Here is a 26,993-nt window from a genome sequence, read left to right as displayed (position 1 = left end):
GAAATATAACTATCAAATTCATCTCTCTAGAACAACAACCTCAACATAACTAAAAATATTTGTATATCCCACAGGGTGTTGCTCTAGAGAGGTTACACTGTACTTATAATATCTATTGTTTTCAAATGCTTTAAGAACAAGAGCTGTCACAGGAGACAGCGCGCTCGACTATTTCGATGCTGGATAGTGAAACTGGGCACATCTGAGGAAACTAGAGCTGTCACTGGAGTGTTTAATGACTCCAATTGTGGATGAAGACATTGCACAATAGTCTGAGTCTATGTCAAAAATATCAACTTAAAGTAATAAGAGAGGTAAAGATAAAATGTATCAAAACACTATATAAGTATACCCTAAGCAAAAAGGGGCATAATTCATTAAATATTGGTGCCAGAGTTATGCACCTTGCGTCATATGGTGTGGGTGATGATGTTGAACAACTATTTTAAGTTTGAATCAAATCCATTCAGTAATAACAGAGACAGAGTGAAAGTGCATCAAAACTTTAACCTAAAATTCTAAGTAAAAAGGGAAAATAATTCATGAAAAATTGGTCCCAGAGTTATGCACCTTGTGTCATATGATAAGGGTAATGATGTTGAACAATTGTTTAAGTTTGAATCAGATCCATTCAGTAATAACAGAGATAGAGTGAAACTGCATAAAACTTTAACCTGAAATTCTAAGTAAAAAGGGGAATAATTCATGAAAAATTGTGTCAGAGTTATGCATCTTGTGTCATATGATGTGGGTGATGATGCTGAACAACTACTTTAAGTTTGAATCAAATCCATTCAGTAATAGCTGAGGTAGAGTGAAAGTGCACAAAAACTTTAACCTGAAATTCTAAGTAAAAAGGGGGAATAATTCAAGAAAAAAATGGTGCCAGAGTTATGCACCTTATGTCATATGATGTGGGTGATGATGTTGAACAACTATTTTAAGTTTGAATCATATCCATTCAGTAATAACCGAGATAGAGTTAAAGTACATCAAAACTTTAACCTGAAAATCTAGGTGAAAAGGGGGGATAATTCATGAAATATTGGTGCCAGAGTTATGGCCCTTATGTCAGATGACGTGGATGATGATGAGGAATAAGTATTTAAAGTTTGAATCAAATCCATCAAGTAATTACAGAGATAAGTTCAAAAAAGAGAAAGTGTAAAAAAAACTTTAACCAAGGTGGGGACGCGGAAAGACGCCGACGCCGGGTCAAGTAGGACAGCTCTCCTTATACTTCGTATAGTCAAGCTAAAAACAACACTTACAACAAGTCGAAAAGTGAACATCTATTACTCATAAGGTGAAGTTTTGGCTGTTCTCAAGTTCATTGTTTTTGCATGTAATATAACAAGAGGGCCAAGATGGCCCTAGGTCGCTCACCTGAGAAACATAACAGTGTAAACAGGTTTGACCTAGTGATTTCATGGAAAAAATATTCTGACAAATTATCATTAAAATTGGAGCAAAAACCTTGAGTATAAACAAGTATTTTCTTTGATTTGACATAGAGATCTAGTTTTTAGGCCCAGATGACCCATATTCAAACTTAACCTAGATTTCATAAAGGCTATCATCATTCTGACCAAATTTCATGAAGATCAATTGAAAAATACAGCCTCTGTCGCATACAAAAGGTTTTTCTTTGATTTGACTAGTGACCTAGTTTTTGATCCAAGACAACCCATATTCGACCTTGACCTAGATTTCATCAAGGCAACCATTCTGACTAAATTTTATGAAAATCCAGTGTAAAATACAGCCCCTATTGCACACACAAGGTTTTGCCTTGATTTGACCAAGTGACCTAGTTGTTGAACCCATATTCGAACTTGACCTAGATTTCAACAAAGCTAACATTTTGACCAAATTTCATGAAGATCGGTTGAAAAATACAGCCTCTATCACATACACGGGGTTTTTCTTTGATTTAATCTAGTGACCTACTTTTTGAACCCAGATGACCCACTTTCAAACTTGACCTAGATTTCATCAAGGCAATCATTCTGACCAAATTTCATGAAGCTCAATTGAAAAATACAGCCTCTATCTCATACACAAGGTTTTCCTTTGATTTGACCTAGTGACCTATTTTTTGACCCAAGATGACCCATATTCTAACTTGACCTAGACTTCATCAAGGCAATCATTCTGACTTAATTTCATGAAGATCAATTGAAAAATATAGTCTCTATCGCATACACAAAGTTTTTCTTTGATTTCACCTAATGACCTACTTTTTGATCCCAGATGACCCATATTCAAACTCGACCTAGATTTCATCCAAAAAAACATTCTGATTAAATTTCATGAAGATCAATTGAAAAATACAGCCTCTATTGCATACACAAGGGTTTTCTTTGATTTGATCTAGTGACAAAATTTTTGACTCCAGATGACCCATATTCGAACTTGACCTAGATTTCATCTAGGCAATCATTCTATCCAAAATTCATGAAGATGAATTGAAAACTAGAATGTGTCTGTAGGACACAGGGTGTGCCCCCATTGGTACAGTTGTCAGAAGTAAGGGGAAAAAATTCAAATGTTTGCAGTCTTAATGGGGTATAGCCTCAAAAAAAATTATGAAAAGGATTCATTATTCTATACCATATACTTTTTGAGCTATTAGCATCACAAAGGCCCATAACTCTGTAATAAACGCTAAAATTCTCAAGAAGAATGCCAAGTGTGCAAGGTCACATTATGATAAAGACTCAAGCAAGGTTTCATGAATTTACATTAAACACTTTCTGAGTGAGGCACATAATTAGGTGAAAATGTGCATTTTTTTGCTATTTCAGGGGCCATAACTCTGGAAATAGGGAACAGACTCAGATAAAAAATAGTAGGTGCACAAGTTCATATCATGATAAAGACTCATGCAAGGTTTCTTCAATTTATATCAAATACTTTTTGAGCTAGGCGTGTTACAAGGTGAAAATGTGCATTTTTGACTATTTCAGGGGCCATAACTCTAGAAATATGGCCTGCCCAGACTAAAAATTGTATATATCATGATTAAGACTCACAAATACAGCCTCTATCATATACACAAGGTTTCTCTTTGATTTAACCTAGTTTTTGACCCCAGATGACCCATTTTCTAACTCGGCCTAGATTTCATCAAGGTAATTAATCTGACCAAAATTCGTGAAGAAAAATTGAACTAGAATGTGTCTGTAGGACACAGGGTGTGCCCCCCACTGGTACATTTGTCACAAATAAGGGGCAATAATTCAAATGTTTGTAGTCTCAGTTTGAGGGTATAGCCTCAACAAACATTTTATGAAAAGGATTCATTATTCTAGGCCATATACTTTTTGAGCTATGTGAATCACAAATAAAGAATCCACTATTTTGGCTATTTCAAGGGCCATAACTTTGTAATAAGAGCTAAGATTCTTAAGAAGAATGCCAAGTGTGCAAGGTCACATCACGATAAAGACTCCAGCAAGGTTTTCTGAATTTACATCAAATACTTTTTGAGCTAGGCACATAATTAGGTGAAAAAGTGCATTTTTTTGCTATTTCAGGGGCCATAACTTTAAAAATAGGGGGTGGAGCCAGCCAAAAAATTAGAGGTGTGCAAGTTTATATCATGATTAAGACTTATGCAAGTTTTCAACCATTTATATTAAATACTTTTTGAGCTAGGTGCGTCACAAAGTGAAAATGTACATTTTTGACTATTTCAGGGGCCATAACTCTAAAAATAGGGGGCGGACCCAAATGAAAAATAGGAGGTGCGCAAATTCATATCATGATTAAGACTCATGCAAGGTTTCATGAATTTATATCAAATACTTCTTGAGCTAGGCATGTCACAAGGTGAAAATGTGCATTTTTGACTATTTCAGGGGCCATAACTCTGAAAATAGGGGGCGGAGCCAGACGAAAAATAGGAGGTGCCCAAGTTCATATCATGATTAAGACTCATGCAAGATTTCATGAATCTATATCAAATACTTTTTGAGCTAGGCATGTCACAAGGTGAAAATGTGCATTTTTGACTATTTCAGGGGCCATAACTCTGAAAATAGGGGGCGGAGCCAGATGAAAAATAGGAGGTGCCCAAGTTCATATCATGATTAAGACTCATGCAAGGTTTCATGAATCTATATCAAATACTTTTTGAGCTAGGCTTGTCACAAGGTAAAAATGTGCATTTTTGACTATTTCAGGGGCCATAACTCTGAAAATAGGGGGCGGAGCCAGACGTAAAATAGGAGGTGCGCAAGTTCATATCATGATAAAGACTCATGCAAGGTTTCATCAATTTATATCAAATACTTTTCGAGCTAGGCGCGTCACGAACTTCGGACAGACGGACGGACGCACAGACGGACGGACGCACAGACGGGCGGACAAGACCAAATCTATATGCACCCACCACTCATGGGGGGGGGGGGGGGGGGGGGGGGGGGGGGGGGGGGGGCGCACAAAAATACAGCCTCTATTGCATACACAAGGTTTTTCTTTAATTTGACCTAGTGACCTAGTTTTTGACCCCAGATGACCCATTTTCGAACTCGGCCTAGATTTCATCAAGGAGATGATTCTGACAAAATTTCATGAAGATCAGTTGAAAAATACAGCCTCTATCGTATACACAAGCTAAATTTTGACAGAGAGATAGAAGACAGACGCCAGACACCGAGCGATCACAAAAACTCGCCTGATCATTGCTCAGGTGAGCTAAAAACACTTTAGCTATTTTGTCATTATTACATCATATACTAATCAGACGTTGTAGGTTGTTGTTGGAGCTTTCAGATGAGGTCACAGGTGAACATCATCAGAACATTATCTGTTTATTGTTTTCACTATTTTACTGAATATGTACACTGAATGTTACAAAATATGCAATCTTTTCAGACAGTCCTATTATATATATAACTTGTCATTTAGTGAATCTAAGTAAATGTAAAATTTAAATAAAGCAACAAGCCAAGTAGCAACATAATCTTGCTGCTTAAGACAGGAGATTCCTTAGACAAGTTGAAATTAGACAAAATGTCAATATGTAGAGTAACCCGACTTGCTGCTTGATAATATATTTCTAAGAATATCTGCAAATGTCAAAAACGATGTTTTAATTGTTTTACAAACTGCTATGTTTTATTCTCTTTATGTAATAAAGTTTTACTTTTGTATTTCCAGAAGTGCTACGAAAGTGTTGTCACGTGAAATGGACTTTACCCCAACTTTGCTGCATGATGTATATTCAAGTGTGAGACATCCATGCACCAGCTGTAAACTGAGATGGACCCACACATGAAATATGTTGACTTTTCTATGTATATCATCTGCACAGAATGTGTTTATGACAAGACTGTATACATATATTGTTAAATCATTATTTATTTCCATTATGGCATGCATGTAAGAAGCAAGTATTAATTTAACAATTGCATTCACAGAAATGTTAAATGTGATCAATCTAATTTAAAGAATAACCTTTCATTGGACTTTTGAAGTTTCATATTACTTGTGGTGGAGACTGACCCAGTCATTCAGCAACTTATACTGTCTGTGAGTCATTTCTTGTATGTTATAGTTTTCTTAATAAGGCATAAAATATCAAATTTATGGTTAGATGAACTCATTCATCACTTGTAGATTAATGTTAAAGCAGTTCAACATTTTACCATAACTTATTTAATATATTATTCAACCAGATTTGTCACATACTTTCATATAAACATTTGTATAATACAGTCTAATCTAATCTAGAAATAATGTACCACAATTTTTCAGTTATATTTTATGTTGTTTTGATGTCTCAACATATAATTACTAACATCAACAAAACTTAAGTATTTTACAATTTGGTTGGTATAAATGGTTGTTTTGTTTATATGTTTTATTTATTTCCATCCAGGGGAATAAAGAAATATACATTTTAAAATATCTCATTATTCCAGATAAGTACACTACATAATCAAGATAAAAGAAATAAGAACAAGAGCACCGCCTTGCGGGTGCTGACGCTCATCTGATTTTTTTGTATAATAGAAATATTGTCCTACCCATGAAGGGCAATCATTCTTGCAAAAAGCAGGATAGAGTTATGTTTCTTGATGTACAGCGTCCGCTTGTGACGGTGAAAACCTGTTGCAAGTTTTAAAGCAATAACTTTGATAGTGTATGAGAATTGCTGACTTAAACATAATACTCAACCAAAAAAAACTGATTTTCTAAGTCCAAAAGGGGCAATAATTATTGCAACAAGAGCTGTCCGTAAGACAGCCAAGCTCGACTATTCGAAATATTGTCACAGAAGCAGGAAATATTACCCAAAATGTTAAATATCAAAAGAGTTTTAAGTTCGAAAGGGGACATAATTTGACCAAAATGCATATCAGAGTTATGGGACTTGATGCTATCAACTAGTTTTATAACCCCGAAGACACATGTGAAGTTTCAATGTAATATCATTATTCTGTAGTAGTTTTGGAGATAGTAACTTGCATGTAAAACTTTAACCAGGATTTTCTAAGTCCAAAAGGGGGCATAATTTGCCCAAAATACATGTCAGAGTTATGGGACTTGACCCAGTGAGGTAGGTAATTGATCTTGAAAAAGAAAACATAAGTTTCAAATCTATATGCCTTTTAGTAATAGCTGTATGTACTTGCACGCAAAACTTTAACCAGAATTTTCTAAGTCCAAAAGGGGGCATAATTTGGCCAAAATGAAGGTCAGAGTTATGGACTTGGTGCTATCAACTAGTTTTATAACCCCGAAGACACATGTGAAGTTTCAATTCAATATCTGCATTAGTTTTGGAGATAGTAACTTGCATGTAAAACTTTAACCAGAATTTTCTAAGTCCAAAAGGGGGCATAATTTGCTCAAAATACATGTTAGAGTTATGGAACTTGACCCAGTGAGGTTGGTAATTGACCTAGAAAAAGAATAAATAAGTTTCAAAGCTATATGCCTTTAAATGATAGCTGTATGTACTTGCATGCAAAAACTTAACCAAGGTGTGACGCCGACGCCGACGCAGACGCCAGGGTGAGTAGAATAGCTAGACTATTCTTTGAATAGTCGAGCTAAAAAGCAGGATGGAGTTATGTTTCTTGATGTACAGGGTCAGCTTATGATGGTGTACAAGTGTTGTAAGTTTCAAAGCAATAGCTTTGATAGTTTAAGAGAAAAAGTTGACCTAAACATACAAGAGGGTCATGATGACCCTGGATCGCTCACCTGAGTAATATGAGCTACATGTTTCAAATGTCAAAATGATGATAAAATATTAAGAAAGTCAGTAGGTCACATTCATGGTCAATGAAATTCAGTTTTACAATTTGTGTGCAAAACTGTGTACGTCATCTAATTTTCAAGGCTGTATCTTAAACAAGAGGGCCATAAAGGCCCTGTATCGCTCACCTGACCTATTGACCTAAAGATCATCAAGAATAACATTCTGAACAAGTTTCATAAAGATATGGTCATAAATGTGATCTCTAAAGTGTTAACTAGCTTTCCTCTGATTTGACCTGGTGCCCTAGTTTTTGACCCCACCTGACCCAGATTTGAACCTGACCTATAGATCATCAAGATTAACATTCTGAAAAAAATTCATGAAGATATGGTTATAAATGTGGCCTCTACAGTGTTAAAAAAGCTTTTCCTTTGATTTGACCAGGTGACCTAGTTTTTGACCCCAGATGACCCAATATTGAATTTGTCCAAGATTTTATTGAGAGTTATATTCTGACCAAGTTTCATTAAGATTGGGCCGAAATTATGACCTCTAGAGTGTTAACAAGCTTTTCCTTTGATTTGACCTGGTGACCTAGTTTTTGATCCTACATGACCCAATATCGAACACGTCCAAGACTGTATTGAGAGTAATATTCTGACTAAGTTTCATTAAGATTGGGCCAAAATTGTGACCTCTACAGTGTTAACAAGATTTTCCTATGATTTGACCTGGTGACCTAGTTTTTGACCCAAGATGACCCAATATCGAACTCGTCCAAGATTTTATTGAGAGTAACATTCTGACCAAGTTTCATTAAGATTGGGCGAAAATTGTGTCCTCTAGAGTGTTAACAACCTTTTCCTTTGATTTGACCTGGTGACCTAGTTTTTGACCCCAGATGACCCAATATCGAACTCGTCCAAGATTAGTAGTATTTATTTCTTTAGATATGTTGGACTGAAATGGGAATAGCAACATACCTTAAATTTTTGTAGTCATAAGTTAATATGGGAATTATTAACTTGAAATAGGCTTTATCTCACTGTTATGCCATCTGAGCTTTACTATTTTTCAACATTGTCATTGGCAACAAGGCTCAACATTATTTTTTTGTGTATACCTTGCATTCATGTGTGATAAATGTTTTTACGGTATTCTTTAATATAATATATGCTTTTAATCTTACCATGGATTTAAAAAAACATATATTTATTTGTCTGAAAATTAAGGTAAAAATACTGACTGATTAAATTGCAATGTAAGAAAGCTTATATGAAATAAAGGGAGGTAATTCCATAAAAAACTAGAGCTATCACTAAAGGTGATGAATGTACCCCCCGCATGCACTGACACAGTACATTGCAATTTGACGCACACAAGATTGCATAATTATGTGGACTGTATGTATATAGACTGTATGTATACAGTATAGTAACAAAAAACAAAGTCCCATAACTATGCAGAATATTTATCTAAAAGAATGTAACATGCAGCATGCACAACTAGGGTTGGTACTGATCACTTGTGTGAAGTTTCATTAAACTGTGTGTAAGGGTTTGGTAGATTAGGCCCGCACAAGATTGCTTATGCAGACTGTATGTACATAGTATGTTAACAAGAAACAAAGTCCCATAACTCTGCAATTTTTGTCTCTGAAAGAACCTAACATGCCCCATGCACAACTACTGTTGTTACTGATCACTTGTGTGAAGTTTCATTAAACTGTGTCAAGGGGATGAGGAGAGATGGTGCGCACAAGATTGTGTCTATGTATATAGTATAGTAACAAAAAAACAAAGTCCCATAACTCTGCAAATTTTTTTTCTAAAAGAACCTAACATGCCCCATGCACAACTACTGTTGGTACTGATCACTTGTGTGAAGTTTCATTAAACTGTGTCTAGGGGATGAGGAGAGATGGTGCGCACAAGATTGTGTCTATGTATATAGTATAGTAACAAAAAAAAAACAAAGTCCCATAACTCTGCAAATTTTTTTTCTAAAAGAACCTAACATGTCCCATGCACAACTACTGTTGGTACTGATCACTTGTGTGAAGTTTCATTAAATTCTGTCAAGGGGATAAGGAGAGATGGTGCGCACAAGATTGCGTCTACGGACAGACGGCCAGACGGACAGACAGACAACCTGAAACCAGTATACACCCCCCCCCCCCTTACAACTTTGTTGTCGTGGGGGGGGGGGGGGGGGTACAATTATGTAGATGTAGATGATAAATATAATGAAGGGAGGTAATAAAATACTGTGAAGTTAATAGTCTTCATTTCTTTGATGAGCTAATTAATTGTTTTACATGTTGGTTTGTTAACTACAAGTATGACCTAACATGACTGTGTACTTGTCCTGAGGGAAAATAAAAAAGGTTGTTTGATGTCCTTGTACTGTTAAGTAGTTCCTGGATTTGTTTACATTCCATGTCTGAATGACATGAAGAAACAGACTTTAATGAGGGTATCCTGGGAAAATACGTAAGTTTATTTTTATATCAGCAAATTTGATGAGATAGTCATTCAGGAGTTGTCTATCCTATTTCCAAAAGTACTAAATCCAGGAACTACTTAACTACTCCAAAAATGTTATGGGGACTAAATTTTTCGGAGTAAATATCTCTTTTAAAAATAACACACAACATTTTAATATTGTGTTTATATTATCTGATGCACTTAGCAATATTTGGAGTCTAAATGTTAAAAAAAATCTGGTTTTAATTTTTTAGTTACAGTGTCTACCCTATGACATTTTAAATTATGAGTGACTACTATTTTTTGCAAATACTTCATAAAAATCTTTATCCATGATTTTCACGTTATAAAAATTGGTGCTAACGATGACTTATATTTTTAGTGGATTAATATAGTTTTCCGTGATTCATTAGCCTTTGTCACATGACAAATATTTACCGCATAATTAAAGTAGTTCAACGCGTAGACAAAAATCAATACATTTATAAAATTTACAAGTGTATACGATTAAAACTAAATTTTTATTTTATCAATGCACTGAAGTACTGACGGGTCGATTTTCTTGTCGGTCTGAGGGAAATTTTTGGCTGGAACCCCGCTATCAACCGGACTGTTAATGGTTATGATCTACTCCTTTTCCTTCAAAAATGCGATAGGTAGGAAAATTGATGGACCCGTAATAGTGTACCTCCTTTTTGAAGAGTATTAAATTCCTACCATAAACCTAGTTTAACTAAGTTTTCAGGAGGGCGTAGGTTCAAACTTTACTAGGACCAAACTTTTATTCTTTATATTTGTTGTTTTATCTATTAAAATATTTTTTTAAGACTTAATATTGACTTGTTGTACAAAAGGGGAAGAAAATCATTGTTTAGCCATTTCTTGCTCTTCAAAGTAATTTAACCTCTAATACAGAAGGGTGAAGGTTCAGACATCTTTGAAAATACAAAGCTACATCTGGTAAAAGTTCTTTATTTTGCATTTATTCTGTTTTTTTTTTGTTTTGTTTTGGGTTTAACGCCATTTTTCAACAGTATTTCAGTCATGTAACGGCGAGCAGTTAACCTAACCAGTGTTCCTGGATTCTATACCAGTACAAACCTGTTCTCCGCAAGTAACTGCCAACTTCCCCACATGAATTATCAGTGGTGGAGGACGAATGATTTCAGACACAATGTCTTTTATCAAATCGTCACGGAGAACATACGCCCCGCCCGGGGATTGAACTCGCGACCCCTCGATCCATAGACCAACGCTCTCCCTACTGAGCTAAGCAGGCGGGCTTCATTTATTCTGTGGAAGAAATTTAGGTAGGTTTTACTTCTGCACTATGATTATTTTTGAATGCAGAGAGCAAGGTATTATTTTTTCAGTGTTGGAGCTTAATTTCTGTCCGATTAAATCATTTTACTTGAAGCACCTAGAAAAAATGTTATCGGCAGATTTCAAGTTTCAAGTTTATTTCATTTAACTCTCAGTTCGTACACATATACAAAAACATGATACAAATACATTCATTATATACATGAGGGCTACAATAAAAACTACTTAAATAAACAAGAGGGTCATGATGACCCTGAATTGCTCACCTGAGTAATACGAGCCATATGTTTAAAATGCCAAACTGATGCTAAAGTATTAGAAAGTAGGTCAGTAGGTCAGATTCATGGTCACTGAAAGTCAGTTTTAAGATCGGTATGCAAAACTATACATGACATCCAAATTTCAAGGCTGTATCTTAAAAAACCAGAAAGTAGGTCATAGGTCAAGGTCACGGTCAAGTGATCCCTTATCACTTTGGGTCCTCAGGTAATTATAATTAAACAGTCTAGGAAATATGATCTGATAATTTTTTTAAGTATTTATTCCTATATAACACATATAACAACTGACCCCCAGGGTGGGACCTCTTTTCACCCCAGGTGCATAATTTGAACAATCTTGTTAAAGATCCACTAGGCAATGCTTACATACCAAATATCAAAGTCCTAGGCCTTTTTTTCGGACAAGAAGATTTTTTTTCTGTTTATAAATCTATGTTACCAAATATCAAAGGCCTAGGTCTCGTGGTTTTAGACAAGAAGATTTTTAAAGTTTTTTTCTATATAAGTCTATGTAAAACTTGTGACCCCAGGGAAGGGGCCTCTTTTCACCCCATAATTTGAACAATTTTGATAGAGGACCATAAAATGATGTCACATGCCAAATATCAAGGCTCTATGCCTTGCTGTTTTGGACAAGAAGATTTTTAAAGTTTTTCTTTCTGGTTACCATGGCAACCAGAGTTCTGCATGGAATTCAATTCTTTGAACAATTTTGGAATGGGGCCACCCAAGGATCATTCTTGTGAAGTTTGGTGTAATTCTGGTCAGTGGTTTTAAAGAAGATTTTTTTAGAAATTGTTGACGGACGCACAACGCACGCCGCACGACGAACATTGAGCGGTCATAAAAGCTCACTATGAGCCTTTGGCTCAGGTGAGACAAAAAAAGAATACAGAGATTTATGTTGTGTTTTATAATTGTTATGCAATACTTTCAGGTTTCTTTTATAAAAAAAAAAATTGCTATAATGAATTCTCTGCAATTGTTTTGCGCAGTGGTTATCACTTTGAAATTTGACTCTGCTTGAGCCTGAGGAAATAACATAAACTATACGAAATTAAAACAAGAGGACCATGATGGTCCTGAATCACTCACCTGTCCCCACATGACCCAGTTCTGAACTCAGTATGACATCGTTTTTTTCTATTACTTAACATAGTGACCTAGTTTTCGAGCTCATGTGACCCAGTTTTGAACCTGACCTAGATATCATCAAGATAAAAATTCTGACCAATTTTCATGAAGATCCATTGAAAAATATGGCCTCTAGAGAGGTCACAAGGTTTTTCTATTATTTGACCTAATGACCTAGTTTTTTGAAGGCACGTGACCCAGTTTTGAACTTGACCTAGATATCATCAAGGGGAACATTCTGACCAATTTTCATGAAGATCTCATGAAAAATATGGCCTCTAGAGAGGTCACAAGGTTTTTTCTATTTTTAGACCTGCTGACCTAGTTTTTGACCGCATGTGACCCAGTTTCAATCTTGACCTAGATATCATCAAGGTGAACATTCTGACCAATTTTCATGAAGATCCTTGAAATATATGGCCTCTAGAGAGATCAAAACATGTTTCTATTTTTAGACCTACTGACCTAGTTTTTAACCGCAGTTGACCCAGTTTCCAACTTGACCTAGATATCATCAAGGTGAACATTCAGACCAACTTTCATACAGATCCCATGAAAAATATGGCCTCTAGAGAGGTCAAAAGGTTTATCTATTTTTAGACCAACTGACCGAGTTTTTGGAACGCACATAACCCAGTTTCGAACTTGAACTAGATATCATCAAGGTCAACATTCTGACCAATTTTCATGACGATCCATTGAGAAATATTGCCTCTAGAGAGGTCATAATGTTTTTCTATTTTTAGAACTACTGACCTAGTTTTTGACAGCACGTGACCTAGTTTCGAACTTGACCTACATATCATCAAGCTGAACATTCTGACCAACTTTCATAAAAATCCCATGAAAAATGTGACCTCTAGGGTGGTCACAAGCGAAAGTTTAATGCATGCACGCACGAATGGACACACGGACGACGGACGCCGCACGATCACAAAAGCTCACCTTGTCACTTTGTGACAGGTGAGCTAAACAAGAGGACCATGATGGTCCTGAATCGCTCACCTGCCCCCACATGAACTGAGTATAACGTCGTTTTTTCTATTATTTGACATAGTGACCTAGTTTTTGAGCTCATATGACCTACTTCTGAACTTGACCTAGATATCATCAAGGTAAAAATTCTGACCAATTTTCATGAAGATCCATTGAAAAATATGGCCTCTAGAGGGGTCACAAGGTTTTTCTATTATTTGACATAACCTAGTTTTTGAAGGCATGTGACCCAGTTTTGTACTTGACCTAGATATCATCAAGGTGAACATTCTCACATATTTTCATGAAGATCTCATGAAAAATACGGCCTCCAGAGAGGTCACAAGGTTTTTCTATTTTTAGACGTACTGACCTAGTTTTGACCGCATGTGACCCAGTTTCGAACTTGACCTAGATATCATAAAGGTGAACATTCTCACCAATTTTCATGAAGATCCATTGAAAAATATGGCCTCTAGAGAGGTCAAAAGGTCTTTCTATGTTGAGACCTAGTGACATAGTTTTTGACCGCAGTTGACCCGGTTTCAAACTTGACCTAGATATCATCAAGGTGAACATTCAGTCCAACTTTGATACAGATCCCATAAAAAATATGGCCTCTACAGAGGTCACAAGGTTTTTCTATTATTTGACCTACTGACCTAGTTTTTGACGCACATGACCCTGTTTCGAACTTGACCTACATATCATCAAGATGAACATTCTGACCGATTTTCATACAGATCCCATGAAAATTATGACCTCCAGAGAGGTCACAAGGTTTTTCTATTATTTGACCTAATGACCTAGTTTTGGACTGCACGTGACCCAGTTTCAAACTTGACTTAGATATCATGAATGTGAACATTCTGACCAATTTTCATGAAGATCCCATGAAAAATATGGGCTCTAGGGAGGTCACAAGAATTTTCTATTTTTAGACCTACTGACCTAGTTTTGGATCGCAGTTGCCCCAATTTCGAACTTGATCTAGATATCATCAAGATGAACATTCTGACCAATTTTCATGCAGATCCCATGAAAAATATGGCCTCTACAGAGGTCACAAGGTTTTTCTATTATTTGACCTACGAACTAGTTTTGGATCGGACGTGACCCAGTTTCGAACTTGACCTAAACATCATCAAGATGAACATTCAGACCAATTTTCATGCAGATCCCATGAAAAATATGACCTCTAGAGAGGTCAGAAGGATTTTCTATTATCTGACCTACTGACCTAGTTTTTGACCGCAGTTGACCCGGTTTCAAACTTGACATAGATATCATCAAGATGAACATTCTGATCAATTTTCATGCAGATCCAATGAAAAATACGGCCTCTACAGAGGTCACAACATTTTTCTATTATTTGATCTACTGACCTAGTTTTGCACCGTACTTTACCTAGTTTCGAACTTGGCCTAAATATCATCAAGATGAACATTCTGACCAATTTTCATGCAGATCCCATGAAAAATATGACCTCCAGAGAGGTCACAAGGATTTTCTATTATTTGACCTACTGACCTAGTTTTTTTAAGGCACGTGACCCAGTTTCGAACTTGCCCTAGATATCATCAAGGTGAACATTCAGACCAACTTTCATGAAGATCTTGTGAAAAATATGGCCTCTAGAGAGGTCACAAGGTTTTTCTATTTTTAGACCTACTGGCCTAGTTTTTGATGGCACGTGACCCAGTTTTGAACTTAACCTAGATATCATCAAGGTGAACATTCTGACCAACTTTCATAAAGATCCCATTAAAAATGTGACCTCTAGAGTGGTCACAAGCAAAAGTTTACGGATGGACGCATGCACACACGGACGGCCACGCAGCACGATCACAAAAGCTCACCTTGTCACTTTGTGACAGGTGAGCTAAAAAGGACGCGGTAATAGTTGTTTAAACAAGAGGGTCATAATGACCCTGAATCGCTCACCTAAGTATATTGAACCACATTTCAAATGGCAAACTGATTCTAAAATATTAGAAAGTAGATCAGTAGGTCACATTTATGGTCATTGAAAGACAATTTAAAGATTGGTGTGCAAAACTGTACATGTCATCCAAATTTCAAGGCTGGATCTTAAACTAGAGTGGTCACAAGCAAAAGTTTACGCACGGTCACACGGATTACGTAGACCTACTGACCTAGTTTTTGACCGCAGTTGACCCAGTTTTGAACTTGACCTAGATATCATCAAGATGAATATTCAGACCAACTTTCATACAGATCCCATGAAAAATATCGCATCTAGAGAGGTCACAAGGTTTTTCTATTATTTGACCTACTGACCTAGTTTTTGATGGCACTTGACCCAGTTTCGAACTAGAACTAGATATCATCAAAGTGAACATTCTGACCAATTTTCATGAAGATCCATTGAAAAATATGGCCTCTAGGGAGGTCACAATGTTTTTCTATTTTTAGACCTACTGACCTAGTTTTTGACCGCAGTTGACCAAGTTTCCAACTTGACCTAGATATTATCAAGATGAACATTCAGACCAACTTTCATACAGATCCCATTATAAAAATCGCCTCTAGAGAGGTCACAAGGTTTTTCTATTATTTGACCTAATGACCTAGTTTTTGACAGCACTCGACCCAGTTTCGAACTTGAAGTAGATATCATCAAGGTGAACATTCTGACCAATTTTCATGAAGATCCATTGAAAAGTATGGCCTCTAGAGAGGTAACAAGATTTTTCTATTTTTAGACCAACTGACCTAGTTTTTGACCGCACCTGACCCAGTTTCAAACTGGAACTAGATATCATCAAGGTGAACATTCTGACCAATTTTCATGAAGATCCATTGAAAAATATGGCCTCTAGGGAGGTCACAAGGATTTTCTATTTTAAGACCTAGTTTTGGACCGCACATGACCCAGTTTCGAACTTGACCTATATATCATCAAGATGAACATTCTGACCTACTTTCATAAAGATCCCATGAAAAATGTTACCTCTATAGTGGTCACAAGCAAAAGTTTACGGACGCACGGAAGCACACACGGACGACGGACACCGCACGATCACAAAAGCTCACCTTGTCACTTTGTGACAGGTGAGCTAAAAATGAAACCTAGTGCGGAACAATGATATATGATAGTTATATTCAGAACAAAAAAATGACAAGAAAAAACCAACAAGCAAACAAACTGTCATTAAATCAAATAATATTATTAGTTCTATTGTAAATGTAAACATTATTTATGTAGCAAAATATAACAGGTAAGCTGTTTTGATATACACACTGTAGAATGTGGTCATTTGTTTCTTCTCGCATAACTGTGGCAATTCCACATAGTACTTACCTCCCCTAGAACCTATAACAACTGATCTGGGAGAATTTAGTTTTAAAACTTAAGCTTCCCCTATACATTTATCATATTTTGTTCTCATCATTTATTGTATTATATGCAAAAATCATACCTAGTAAAAGTAATACTTTTATTAAACATATAATCAATAATGCGCAGTATAATTCATATCGACATTTGTTATGAATGAAACTGCTCGGAACCAGTGTTTGTTTAAATGAGCTATTTATAGACCGAGTTCATAAGCTATAACGAAGTGGTACCTGGAATCCCGTTTCCGTTTCAACAACATAAACATTATCTAAATGTTTCGATTAAATTTTAATTCGATGTATATTTTTGTTAAATATGTCTTACATTTCGCATGATTTATTAGCTTTATATCTGCATATTACACATTCTGTGTATTCTGTCATTAAGTTTTACCGTACCAAAGATGAAAAAGTTCCATTCATACGGATATTTCATTCACAGGGGGTGAACTGATTTACCTTCGTTATGTAAAATTTTCTAATGCTATCTGAAAGGATAACAGAGAGCTGCCATATTTTTCATTTACAAATCATAAGTATTCACATTTATTGCATATGCTAAATAAATGGTATCAATCTGTTTACTCTCAGTCCCTTGAATTTCATAGAAGCACTGAACTACTTTATAGCGTATGTGAGGAGAAAGGAAGTAACTGCATTTGTAAGTACAATTACACCAATGTCGGTATACGTAGTTTGGCGACTTTGGGAAGGTTTCACTGCCCAAAAAATGGTAGCTTTAACTGAGAAAACATTTGCAAAAGAAAATGTTAATTATCTGGCATGTAATGAATCTAGAATTGTTTTTATAGCTCACATAATCGTTATTTTATTGATAAATAATAATTATATGATTTTATTCAATTTTAGTGGCATCTTATTTCCTGAGACGTTGGTTGTGGCAGTGGTTTATTTCATGCAAATTAGCTAAACATACCTATTTTGGAGGGAAAAAAATATATCATTAGATTAACAAAATACTATTTTGGAAAAGACTGAGAGACTTTAAGACCAGATCAAAACTGTTTGAAACATTTAAATTGATTTACAATTTAGAAAACGTTATTTTTTAACAAAATTTTGTCATTTTATAACATTCTCATTAAATTTCATGAATATGCAAATTAGTTAAAATAAAAATATTGCTTTTCAATGTCCAATGTCTCAGCTTTATTTTGATACCATTTTTATTGATTTATGACCAAAACTAACCAAGATATGGCTGATTATCATCTACATGGTTGTCTTTTCAAAAATGAATGGTTGCCATGGAAACGGTAAAATCATATATAGTTCAAAAAAGTTTTTTTCATGGGAACATATTTTATTTTGAAAGAGTTGGTCCTGCCGAACAATTTGATACCTAAAAAAAAAAAAATTTAGAGGGGGTGCATGGTAGACGCTTTTGGCACCCCCCCCCCCCCCACCCACCTAACAGGTGCTAGAACTTTCATCATATGATGTGTATGATGAGGTGGAACAAGACTGAAACAAATTCATTTAGCAATAACAGAGATAGAGTTAAAATACTCATATTCTAAGTTAAATGTGTTTTGTTGGGTTTCATACACAATTTGGTTCATATAGCTCATTCTCTAGCTTTTAATGGTAGAGGAAGATCCAAGATGCCCCTCTAGGCATTATTTCATCAGGAGCAAGCACCTGGACAGAACCACTGACCTGTGTAATACAATATATCCCCACTTCTTCAAAGGGATAATGGGTGTGAGGGATGGTATAAATATGTAGTAAGGTCATCTTTGTGTGTATAGTGGAACAAACTGAACAAACTTGAGAATGGTCACAGCAAAGATGTTACAGAACACCCATCAAGGGATTCAAGAATGCAGAAAAAATGATGGGAAAGCGTTATAAAATATCTTTTACTGGTTATATCTGTCAGCTTGTATGACCAAATGTGTATCAAAGCAGTTAAGAATGACATATAATAGATGTTCACAATAAGGCACTTAGCATTAGAAATAAAGAGTTTAGTTAGACATGTTAAATTAAATACCCTTGTTTGCTTTTGCCTTGTTTGTCTTATCAACTTCTGCATAAACATCATTTTTGCTGCTGTCAACAACAATTCTATTCTTGTCAACAGTTGAATAAACTGCACCATCACCTACTCCACTTTCTCCAGCTGTTTGTTTTTGATTCCGTGGTCCTGCTGATACATACATTGGGTTGTCTTGCATTCCTACAGAAAAAATATAGATCTTAGGAATACAAATATGGAGCACTGTTTTGGAAACAAGAGGGCCATGATGGCATTAGGTCGCTCACGAAAGTAGCACTCCATAACAAACATGTCTGACGTAATGACCCACTTTTTGACACCACATGACTCCTCTGAGTTTTCAAGGAGATAAACATTTTGAAAAGTTTCATGAAGATTGGAGCAAACATGTGGCATCTAGTGTTTTATTCATCCATTTGGCCTAGTGACCTAGTTCTTTTATCCAACAGGACCCAATTTTTAATCTGTCCGAAATTTCACAGACAAATATTCTGTTCAATTTTCATTATGATTTGACCAAAAATGTGGCCCGAGTGTAGACAAGCATTTTCTTTAATTTGACCTAGTGACCTAGTTTTTGACCCAGATTAGAACTCGTCCATGATTTCATGAAAGCAAACATTGTGACAAAGTTTCGTGAAGATTAAAGAAAAAAGTGGCCTCTAGAGTATAAACAAGCTTTTCCTTTGAATTTACCAAGTGACCTAGTTTTTGACCCTACATGAACCTGAGCTGAAATCAAATAAGACTTCATGAAACTAAACATTCTGACAAAGTTTTATGAAGATTGAATAAAAAAATGTGGCCCCTTGAGTGTAAACAAGCTTTTTCTTTGATTTGACCTGTTGACCTAGTTTTTGATCCAATGTGACCTAGATAAAAACTCATTTGAGACTTTATGAAGACAAACATTCTGGCCAAGTTTCATGCACATCAGATGAAAAATGCAGCCCCTATTGCATAATAATGTTTCTCTTTGATTTGACCAGGTGACCGAGTTTTTAATCCCAGATTACCCATATTTGAACCTGACCTAAATTTCATCAAGACAAACATTCTGGTCAAATTTCATGAGTATCCATTCACAAATGCAGCCCCTATTACCTACATTTAGCTTTTCTTTGATTTGCCCAGGTGAACTAGTTTTTGATTCCAGATGACCCAGATTCCAATTTTGCAGAGATTTTATCGAGACAAACATTCTGACCAATTCTCATGAGTTTCAAACTTAAAATGTGGTCTCTAGAGTGTTAACAAGATTTTCCTTTGATCTCAGGTAGTGCCCTTGTTTTTGAACCAACATGACCAAGATTCAAACTCGGCCTGACGATCATCAAAATAAACATTCTGACAAAGTTTCATGAAGATAGGTTCATAAATGTGGCCTCTAGAGTGTTGACAAGCTTTTCTTTTGATTTGACCATGTGACCTAGTTTTTGACCTTGCATGACCCAGATTTGAAATTGGCTTAGAGGTCATCAAGATTAACATTCTGACCAAGTTTCAAGAAGATATGGTCATAAATGTGGTCTCTAGAGTGTTAACAAGCTTTTCCTTTGATTTCACCTAGTGACCTAATTCCTGACCCCACCTGACCTAGATTTCAACTTGACCTAAAGATCATAAAGATTAACATTCTGACCAAGTTTCATAGAGATATTAACATAAATGGGTTCTCTAGAGTCTTAACAAGCTTTAAATTTGATTTGACATGGTGACCTAGTTTTTTACTCCACTTGACTTAGATTTCAACTTGACCTATAGATCATAAAGATTAACATTCTGACCAAGTTTCATAGAAATACTATCATAAATGGGGTCTCTAGAGTGTTAACAAGCTTTACATTTCATTTGATCTAGTGACCTAGCTTTAGACCCCACCTGACCAAGATTGAACTTGTCCTTAAGGTCATCAAGATTAACATTCTGGCCCGCCCGCTTAGCTCAATAGGAAGAGCTTTGGTCTACGGATCATGGGGTCGTGAGTTCGATCCCAGGGCGGGGCGTATGTTCTCCGTGACGATTTGATAAAAGACATTGTGTCTGAAATCATTCGTCCTCCACCTCTGATAATTCATGTGGGGAAGTTGGCAGTTACTTGCGGAGAACAGGTTTGTACTGGTACAGAATCTAGGAACACTGGTTAGGTTAACTGTACGCCGTTACATGACTGAAATACTGTTGAAAAACGGCGTTAAACCCAAAACAAACAACAAACTGACCAAGTTTCATTAAAATATGGTTATGAACGTGGCCTCTAGTGTGTTAACTAGCTTTTCTTTTGATTTGACCTGGTGACCTTGTTTTTTGACCCCTCCTGAACCAGATTTAAATTTGGCTTTAAGATCATCAAGATTTACAATCTGACCAAGACTCATTAAGATATAGTCATAAATGTGGCCTTTAGAGTGTTAACTAGCTTCTCCCTTTGATTTGACCTAGTGACCTAGTTTTTGACCTCACCTGATCCAAATTAGAACTTGACCTATAGATCATCAAGAATAACATTCTGACTAATTTTCATGAAGTTATAGTCATAAATGTGGCCTCTAGAATGTTAACAAGCTTTTCCTTTGATTTGACCTAGTGACCTAGTTTTTGACCCCACCTGTCCCAGATTTGAACTTGACCTAAAGATCATCAAGATAAGTTCTATAAAGATATGGCCATAAATGTGGCCTCTAGAGTGTTAACAAGCTTTTCCTTTGATTTGACCTGGTTACCTTTTTTTTGACCTCACATGACCCAGATTCGAACTTGACCTAAAGATCATCAAGATTAACATTCTGACCAATACTCATGAACATACAGTCATAAATGTGGCCTCTTGAATGTTAACAAGCTTTTCCTTTGATTTGACCTGGTGACATAGTTTTTAAGCCCAGATGACCTAATATCGAACTCATCCAAGATTTTATTGAGGGCAACATTTTGACCAAGTTTTATTAACATTGGGCCAACAGTGTGACCTCTAGAGTGTTAACAGTAAAATTGTTGATGACGACAGATGACGGATGGATGACGGACAGAGGGCGATCACAAAAACTCATCTTCAGCACTTTGTGCTCAAACTGTCTTTGAACAAGGCAGTCTGAAATACAGCTAAATCCCCCGCCACTGCTATGTATAGTGAAAGGGTAAACCTTTGACCTTGAGCTGTAACCGTGACTTTGAACTGACATGGCTGAGTCATGAATTCAGCACATCATCTTGATGGGGTGATCATTTGACCCAAGTGCCATGAAAATCCTTCAATAGGTTTAGGAGATATGGACCGGACACGGAAGTGTTACGGATGGACATACGGATGGAGAAAATTCCTATAACCCCTCACCACTCGTGACAGGGAATTAATTAGTTCCTTTGAAAACGAAAGATAATGCTCAAAAAAGTTTTGAACCAGACTTAGATTTCAAACAAACATTCTAACAGAGATTTATGAAGATCTCTAGAGTTTGAAAACATTTTCTATGACTTGGCCTTGCAACCAAGTTTAAGATCTCAGGTAACCAAGCTTTAAACTTGATCAAGATTTTATAGAAAAAACTAGAAATACATTCTGCATGCCCACGGGCAGAATGTCTAGCCTGCCACCTGTCTACAAAAGTAACATTTATTATAGTATTTGGCAAGAACTGATTTACACTAGCACCTATATTTGATGGATTTTTTTACCAATTATAAAAAAATCTATATAATATAAGTCCACACAAAACTGCTTACCAGGTAGAGATAGGTCAAAATACATCGCAAAAATGGATGTAACATGCATGATGTACCACAGGAAAGGGGTCTCAATTTTTCCCCATGGCCAGTAATAAACAAGAGGGCCATGATGGCCCTATATCGCTCACCTGTTATCATTGCACTTGAGGATAAGAAGGTCTTCAGAAAAAATATCTAAGTCTATAGGACAGGAACAACAAAGGAAAGAAATTTAACCAAAAAGAAAAAAAAATCTTACAAGGTACAGATATGTCAAAAACCACCTAAAAATTGGAGGTACCATCCATGTTGTACCACAGAAAAGAGGTCTTGATTTTTCCCTACGGCCAATAATTAAAAAGTTACTAAAATAAGCTATTTATAGTAATGTAAAAGGGAAGTAATTAAAAAAAATTATTATTAGTGAACAAAAGAAGGATCTGCCAAATAAATCTGTTGACATAAATGAAATTTCAGATCAGTATTTTCATTAGTTACGGAGATATACCCATTTCAATTTGAAACAAGAAACGCGGCAATGCCACGAAACCAGGTTTTCAACACTTTTCATAAGAATAAAAAAGTATACTGAATCACAGTGCACCACTTTAAAGCACAACCCTAACCCTAAACCCTAACCCTAACCCTATTTTTAGTAACAATGACCTTGACCTTGATCCCAGAAACCCCAAAATCAATCCCAAGCTACAACTTTATATAAGTTTTCTATACACCAAGTTTCATCATGATAGCTCATTCCTAAGTTAAGTTATTGACCGGAAACCCTTTTTCTATTTTAAGTAACAGTGACCTTGACCTTGACCCCAGAAACCCCAAAATCAATCCAAGCCTTTGTCTTGATATAAGCTACATACATACCAAGTTTTATTAAAATATCTTTACCGAAACAAAAGTTATTGACCGGAAACACCAGTTTGACGCCGCCGCCCGCCCGCCCGACCAACAACATACCCCAATCTAATAACTCAGGTTTTCGTTGAAAACCTGGTTAATAAAGGGAGATAATTTGACATAAAATCAGTCAATAGTTAACTACTCTGATTGGCTCAGTCCAACTAATGACAATAATGAAATTTCAAATAAGTCCTATAAGTACTTACTGATATTAATCCATTTTGACTACAATCAGGGGAGGTAATCAGATATAAAATAACTCTGGAACCTACGATTGATTCTAATTTGTCATGGAATCCCAAGATTTATTGTTGTTGAAGATATTTTGGAAGTTTGTATCAAATAAAACCATAAATGAAGTCTCTATATGGCTGCAAAAACCAAAATAGCCAATTTTGGACCTTTAAGGGACCATAACTCTGGAACCCATGATGGAATCTCGCCAGTTCAAAAAGGAACCAAGATCTTGTGGTGATACAAGTTGTGTGCAAGTTTGGTTAAAATCAAATCATAAATGAAATTGCTATTGTACAGACAAGGTCAAAATAGCTAATTTTGGCCCTTTCAGGGGCCATAACTCGGGAACTCATTATGGGATCCGGCCGGTTCAAGAAAAGAACCAAGATCTTATGGTGATACAAGTTGTGTGCCAGTTTGGTAAAAATCAAATCATCAATAAAGCTGCTATTGTGCAGACAAGGTCAAAATAGCTGATTTTGGCCCTTTTCGGGGCCTTAACTCTGGAACCCATAATGGGATCTGGCCAGTTCAAAAAAGGAACCGAGATCTTATGGTGATACAATTTGTGTGCAAGTTTGGTTAAAATAAAATCATAAATGAAGCTGCTATTGTGCAGACAAGGTCAAAATAGCTGATTTTGGCCCTTTTAGGGGCCATAACTCTGGAACCCATATTGGGATCTGGCCAGTTCAAGAAAGGAACCGAGATCTTATGGTGATACAAGTTGTGTGCAAGTTTGGTTAAAATAAAATCATAAATGAAGCTGCTATTGAGCAGACAAGGTTAAAATAGCTGGTTTTGGCCCTTTCAGCGGCCATAACTCTGGAACCCATAATGGGATCTAGCCAGTTCAAGAAAGGAACCGAGATCTTATGGTGATACAAGTTGTGTGCCAGTTTGGTAAAAATCAAATCATAAATAAAGCTGCTATTGTGCAGACAAGGTCAAAATAGCTAATTTTGACCCTTTCAGGGGCCATAACTCTGGAACCCATAATGGGATCTGACCAGTTCAAGAAAAGAACCAAGATCTTATGGTGATACAAGTTGTGTGCCAGTTTGGTAAAAATCAAATCATCAATAAAGCTGCTATTGTGCAGACAAGGTCAAAATAGCTGATTTTGGCCCTTTTAGGGGCCATAACTCTGGAACCCATATTGGGATCTGGCCAGTTCAAGAAAGGAACCAAGATCTTACGGTGATACAAGTTGTGTGCAAGTTTGGTTAAAATAAAATCATAAATGAAGCTGCTATTGAGCAGACAAGGTTAAAATAGCTGGTTTTGGCCCTTTCAGCGGCCATAACTCTGGAACCCATAATGGGATCTAGCCAGTTCAAGAAAGGAACCGAGATCTTATGGTGATACAAGTTGTGTGCAAGTTTGGTTAAAATAAAATCATAAATGAAACCACTATCGTGCAGACAAGAAATTGTTGACGGACGCACGCACGCACGGACTGACAATGGACGAAGGGTGATCACAAAAGCTCACCATGTCACTATGTGACAGGTGAGCTAAAAAGTTACAATATAAGCTATTTATAGTAACAACAAAGGGAAGTAATTCTAAAAACAAGATTGCCTCATAGTGTTGAACATATGTACCAAGTTACATCAAAATCCCCTAATGCATGAAGACAATGTCATTCTCATATCTGACCTTTGGCCTCTAAGTGTGATCTTGACCTTTGACCTAGTGACTCCCTCTTGTGCACGACACTCCGTCTCATAAAGGTGAACATTCTAGCAAAGTTACATCAAAAATCAACCATGCATGAAGAAGGAATGCTTCAAGCTTCAATTTGACCTCCGACTGTGACCTTGACCTTTGAGATAGGAACATGGGGTTTGCGCATGACACTCCTTCTCATTGAGGAAAACATTCATGCCAAATATAAACAAATTTGGTCCATGCATGTAAAAGTTATGGTCCGAACAAGCTTAAATTGAACCTTTGACCTCCAACTGTGACCTTCAACTTTGAGACAGGAACATGGTGTTTGCGCATTTCATGCCTTCTCATTGAGGTTAACATTCATGCCAAATATAAACAAGATTGGTCCTTACATGTCAAAGTTTAATAATGGTCCGGACAAAATTGGATGGACGCACGGATGCACATCTGCATGGACGGACGCACACACATACACCGAAAGTGACGACTATATCGAGTTGACCACAAGCAGGCTTGACAAAAACCACTGTGACAAAGATTGATGATGATCAAGGAGAAAATGAGACTTCTTCAGTATTTACAAGGTCTTTGCTTTATTTGACTAGTTTCTGATCTCAAAACCCAGTTTTGATCCTGATCTGAATTAAATAGTGGCAAGCATTCTGACAAAGTTTTAAGAACATAAAAAAGAAAATATGGCATCTAAAGTGTTAAGAAGGTTGTTCTTTTGACCTCAGGAAATTAAGTTTTGAACCTGACCTGGATTTCATAAAGACAGAAACACTGAAGATCAAACAGACAATGTTGCCTCTAGAGTGTTTACAAGGTTTTTCTTTGATTTAACCAAGTGCCCTAGTTTTTGACTGCTGACAATCTTGTTTTAAACTTGACCTAGATTTCACTGACACAAACATTCTGAGAAAGTTTAAAGATTAAACTGAATTTGTGGCCTCTAGAGTGTCAACAACGTTTTTCTATGCATTGACCAAGTGACCTATTTTTTTTTTACTTCAGGCATGCCAGTCTTTTATTGGTCCTAGATTTCATGAAGACAAACATTCTGATAAAATTTGATAAAGATGATATTAGAAAACATGGCATCTAGGGTGTAAACACAGTTTTATATAAATTCATGTAATATTCTGACTAAATGTTATCAAAACTGGGCTACAATGGTGACCTCTAGACTGTTGAGTCTACACACAAAGACAGAAGACAGATATAGGGTGATCAGAATAACTCACCTTAAGTACATTGTGCTCAGGTGAGCTAAAATGCTGACACAGAACAAACGAACCATAAACCTATACAATTACTATAGCTCACCAAAGTATACACAATTATAGGTCTTTTGGCTAGTTTTTTCTTATAAAGCATTATGTAAAATTTAATGTTTATCATACCATTGTCATCTTCATCAGCATATACTGGCGTCCTGGAAAGAAAGAAATTCATAGAGATTTCTACCATGACCTATATTATAAATCTTTCATGTTAAAAACGTATTTGGTATTAGAAAAATCAAATGACCTTACGTTTTGCAAGTGTTTTTCTAATAATTTAAGCAACCTCGGTTTCCACTACTAGATCATTAGATTAGTTTGCATATCCTCAAGACACCAACTTAAAAATGAAAATAATTTTTGATGGTTGGATGC

The 26,993-nt window shown here is 36.2% G+C and overlaps 1 protein-coding gene across 1 annotated transcript in view; it reads right to left on the bottom strand.

Moving 5' to 3' along the window:
• LOC128554189 (uncharacterized) overlaps positions 1-26,793 on the bottom strand; it is a 38,965-nt gene extending 12,172 nt beyond the window's left edge. Inside the window, exons 1-2 of the mRNA XM_053535436.1 lie at positions 26,739-26,793; positions 18,796-18,981 (exon numbers count right to left, since the gene is read on the bottom strand). Coding sequence (XP_053391411.1) covers positions 18,796-18,981; positions 26,739-26,790 — 238 coding nt within the window. The 5' untranslated portion in view covers positions 26,791-26,793. The remainder of the gene's footprint in view (positions 1-18,795; positions 18,982-26,738) is intronic.
• Between the last annotated feature and the right edge of the window lie 200 nt (positions 26,794-26,993).

Source organism: Mercenaria mercenaria, unplaced genomic scaffold (genome assembly GCF_021730395.1).
Source record: "Mercenaria mercenaria strain notata unplaced genomic scaffold, MADL_Memer_1 contig_4812, whole genome shotgun sequence".
In the NCBI taxonomy this organism is placed as follows: domain Eukaryota; kingdom Metazoa; phylum Mollusca; class Bivalvia; order Venerida; family Veneridae; genus Mercenaria; species Mercenaria mercenaria.
Note: the sequence above shows the minus strand (reverse complement) of the source record. Positions and strands in the feature narration are given on the sequence as shown.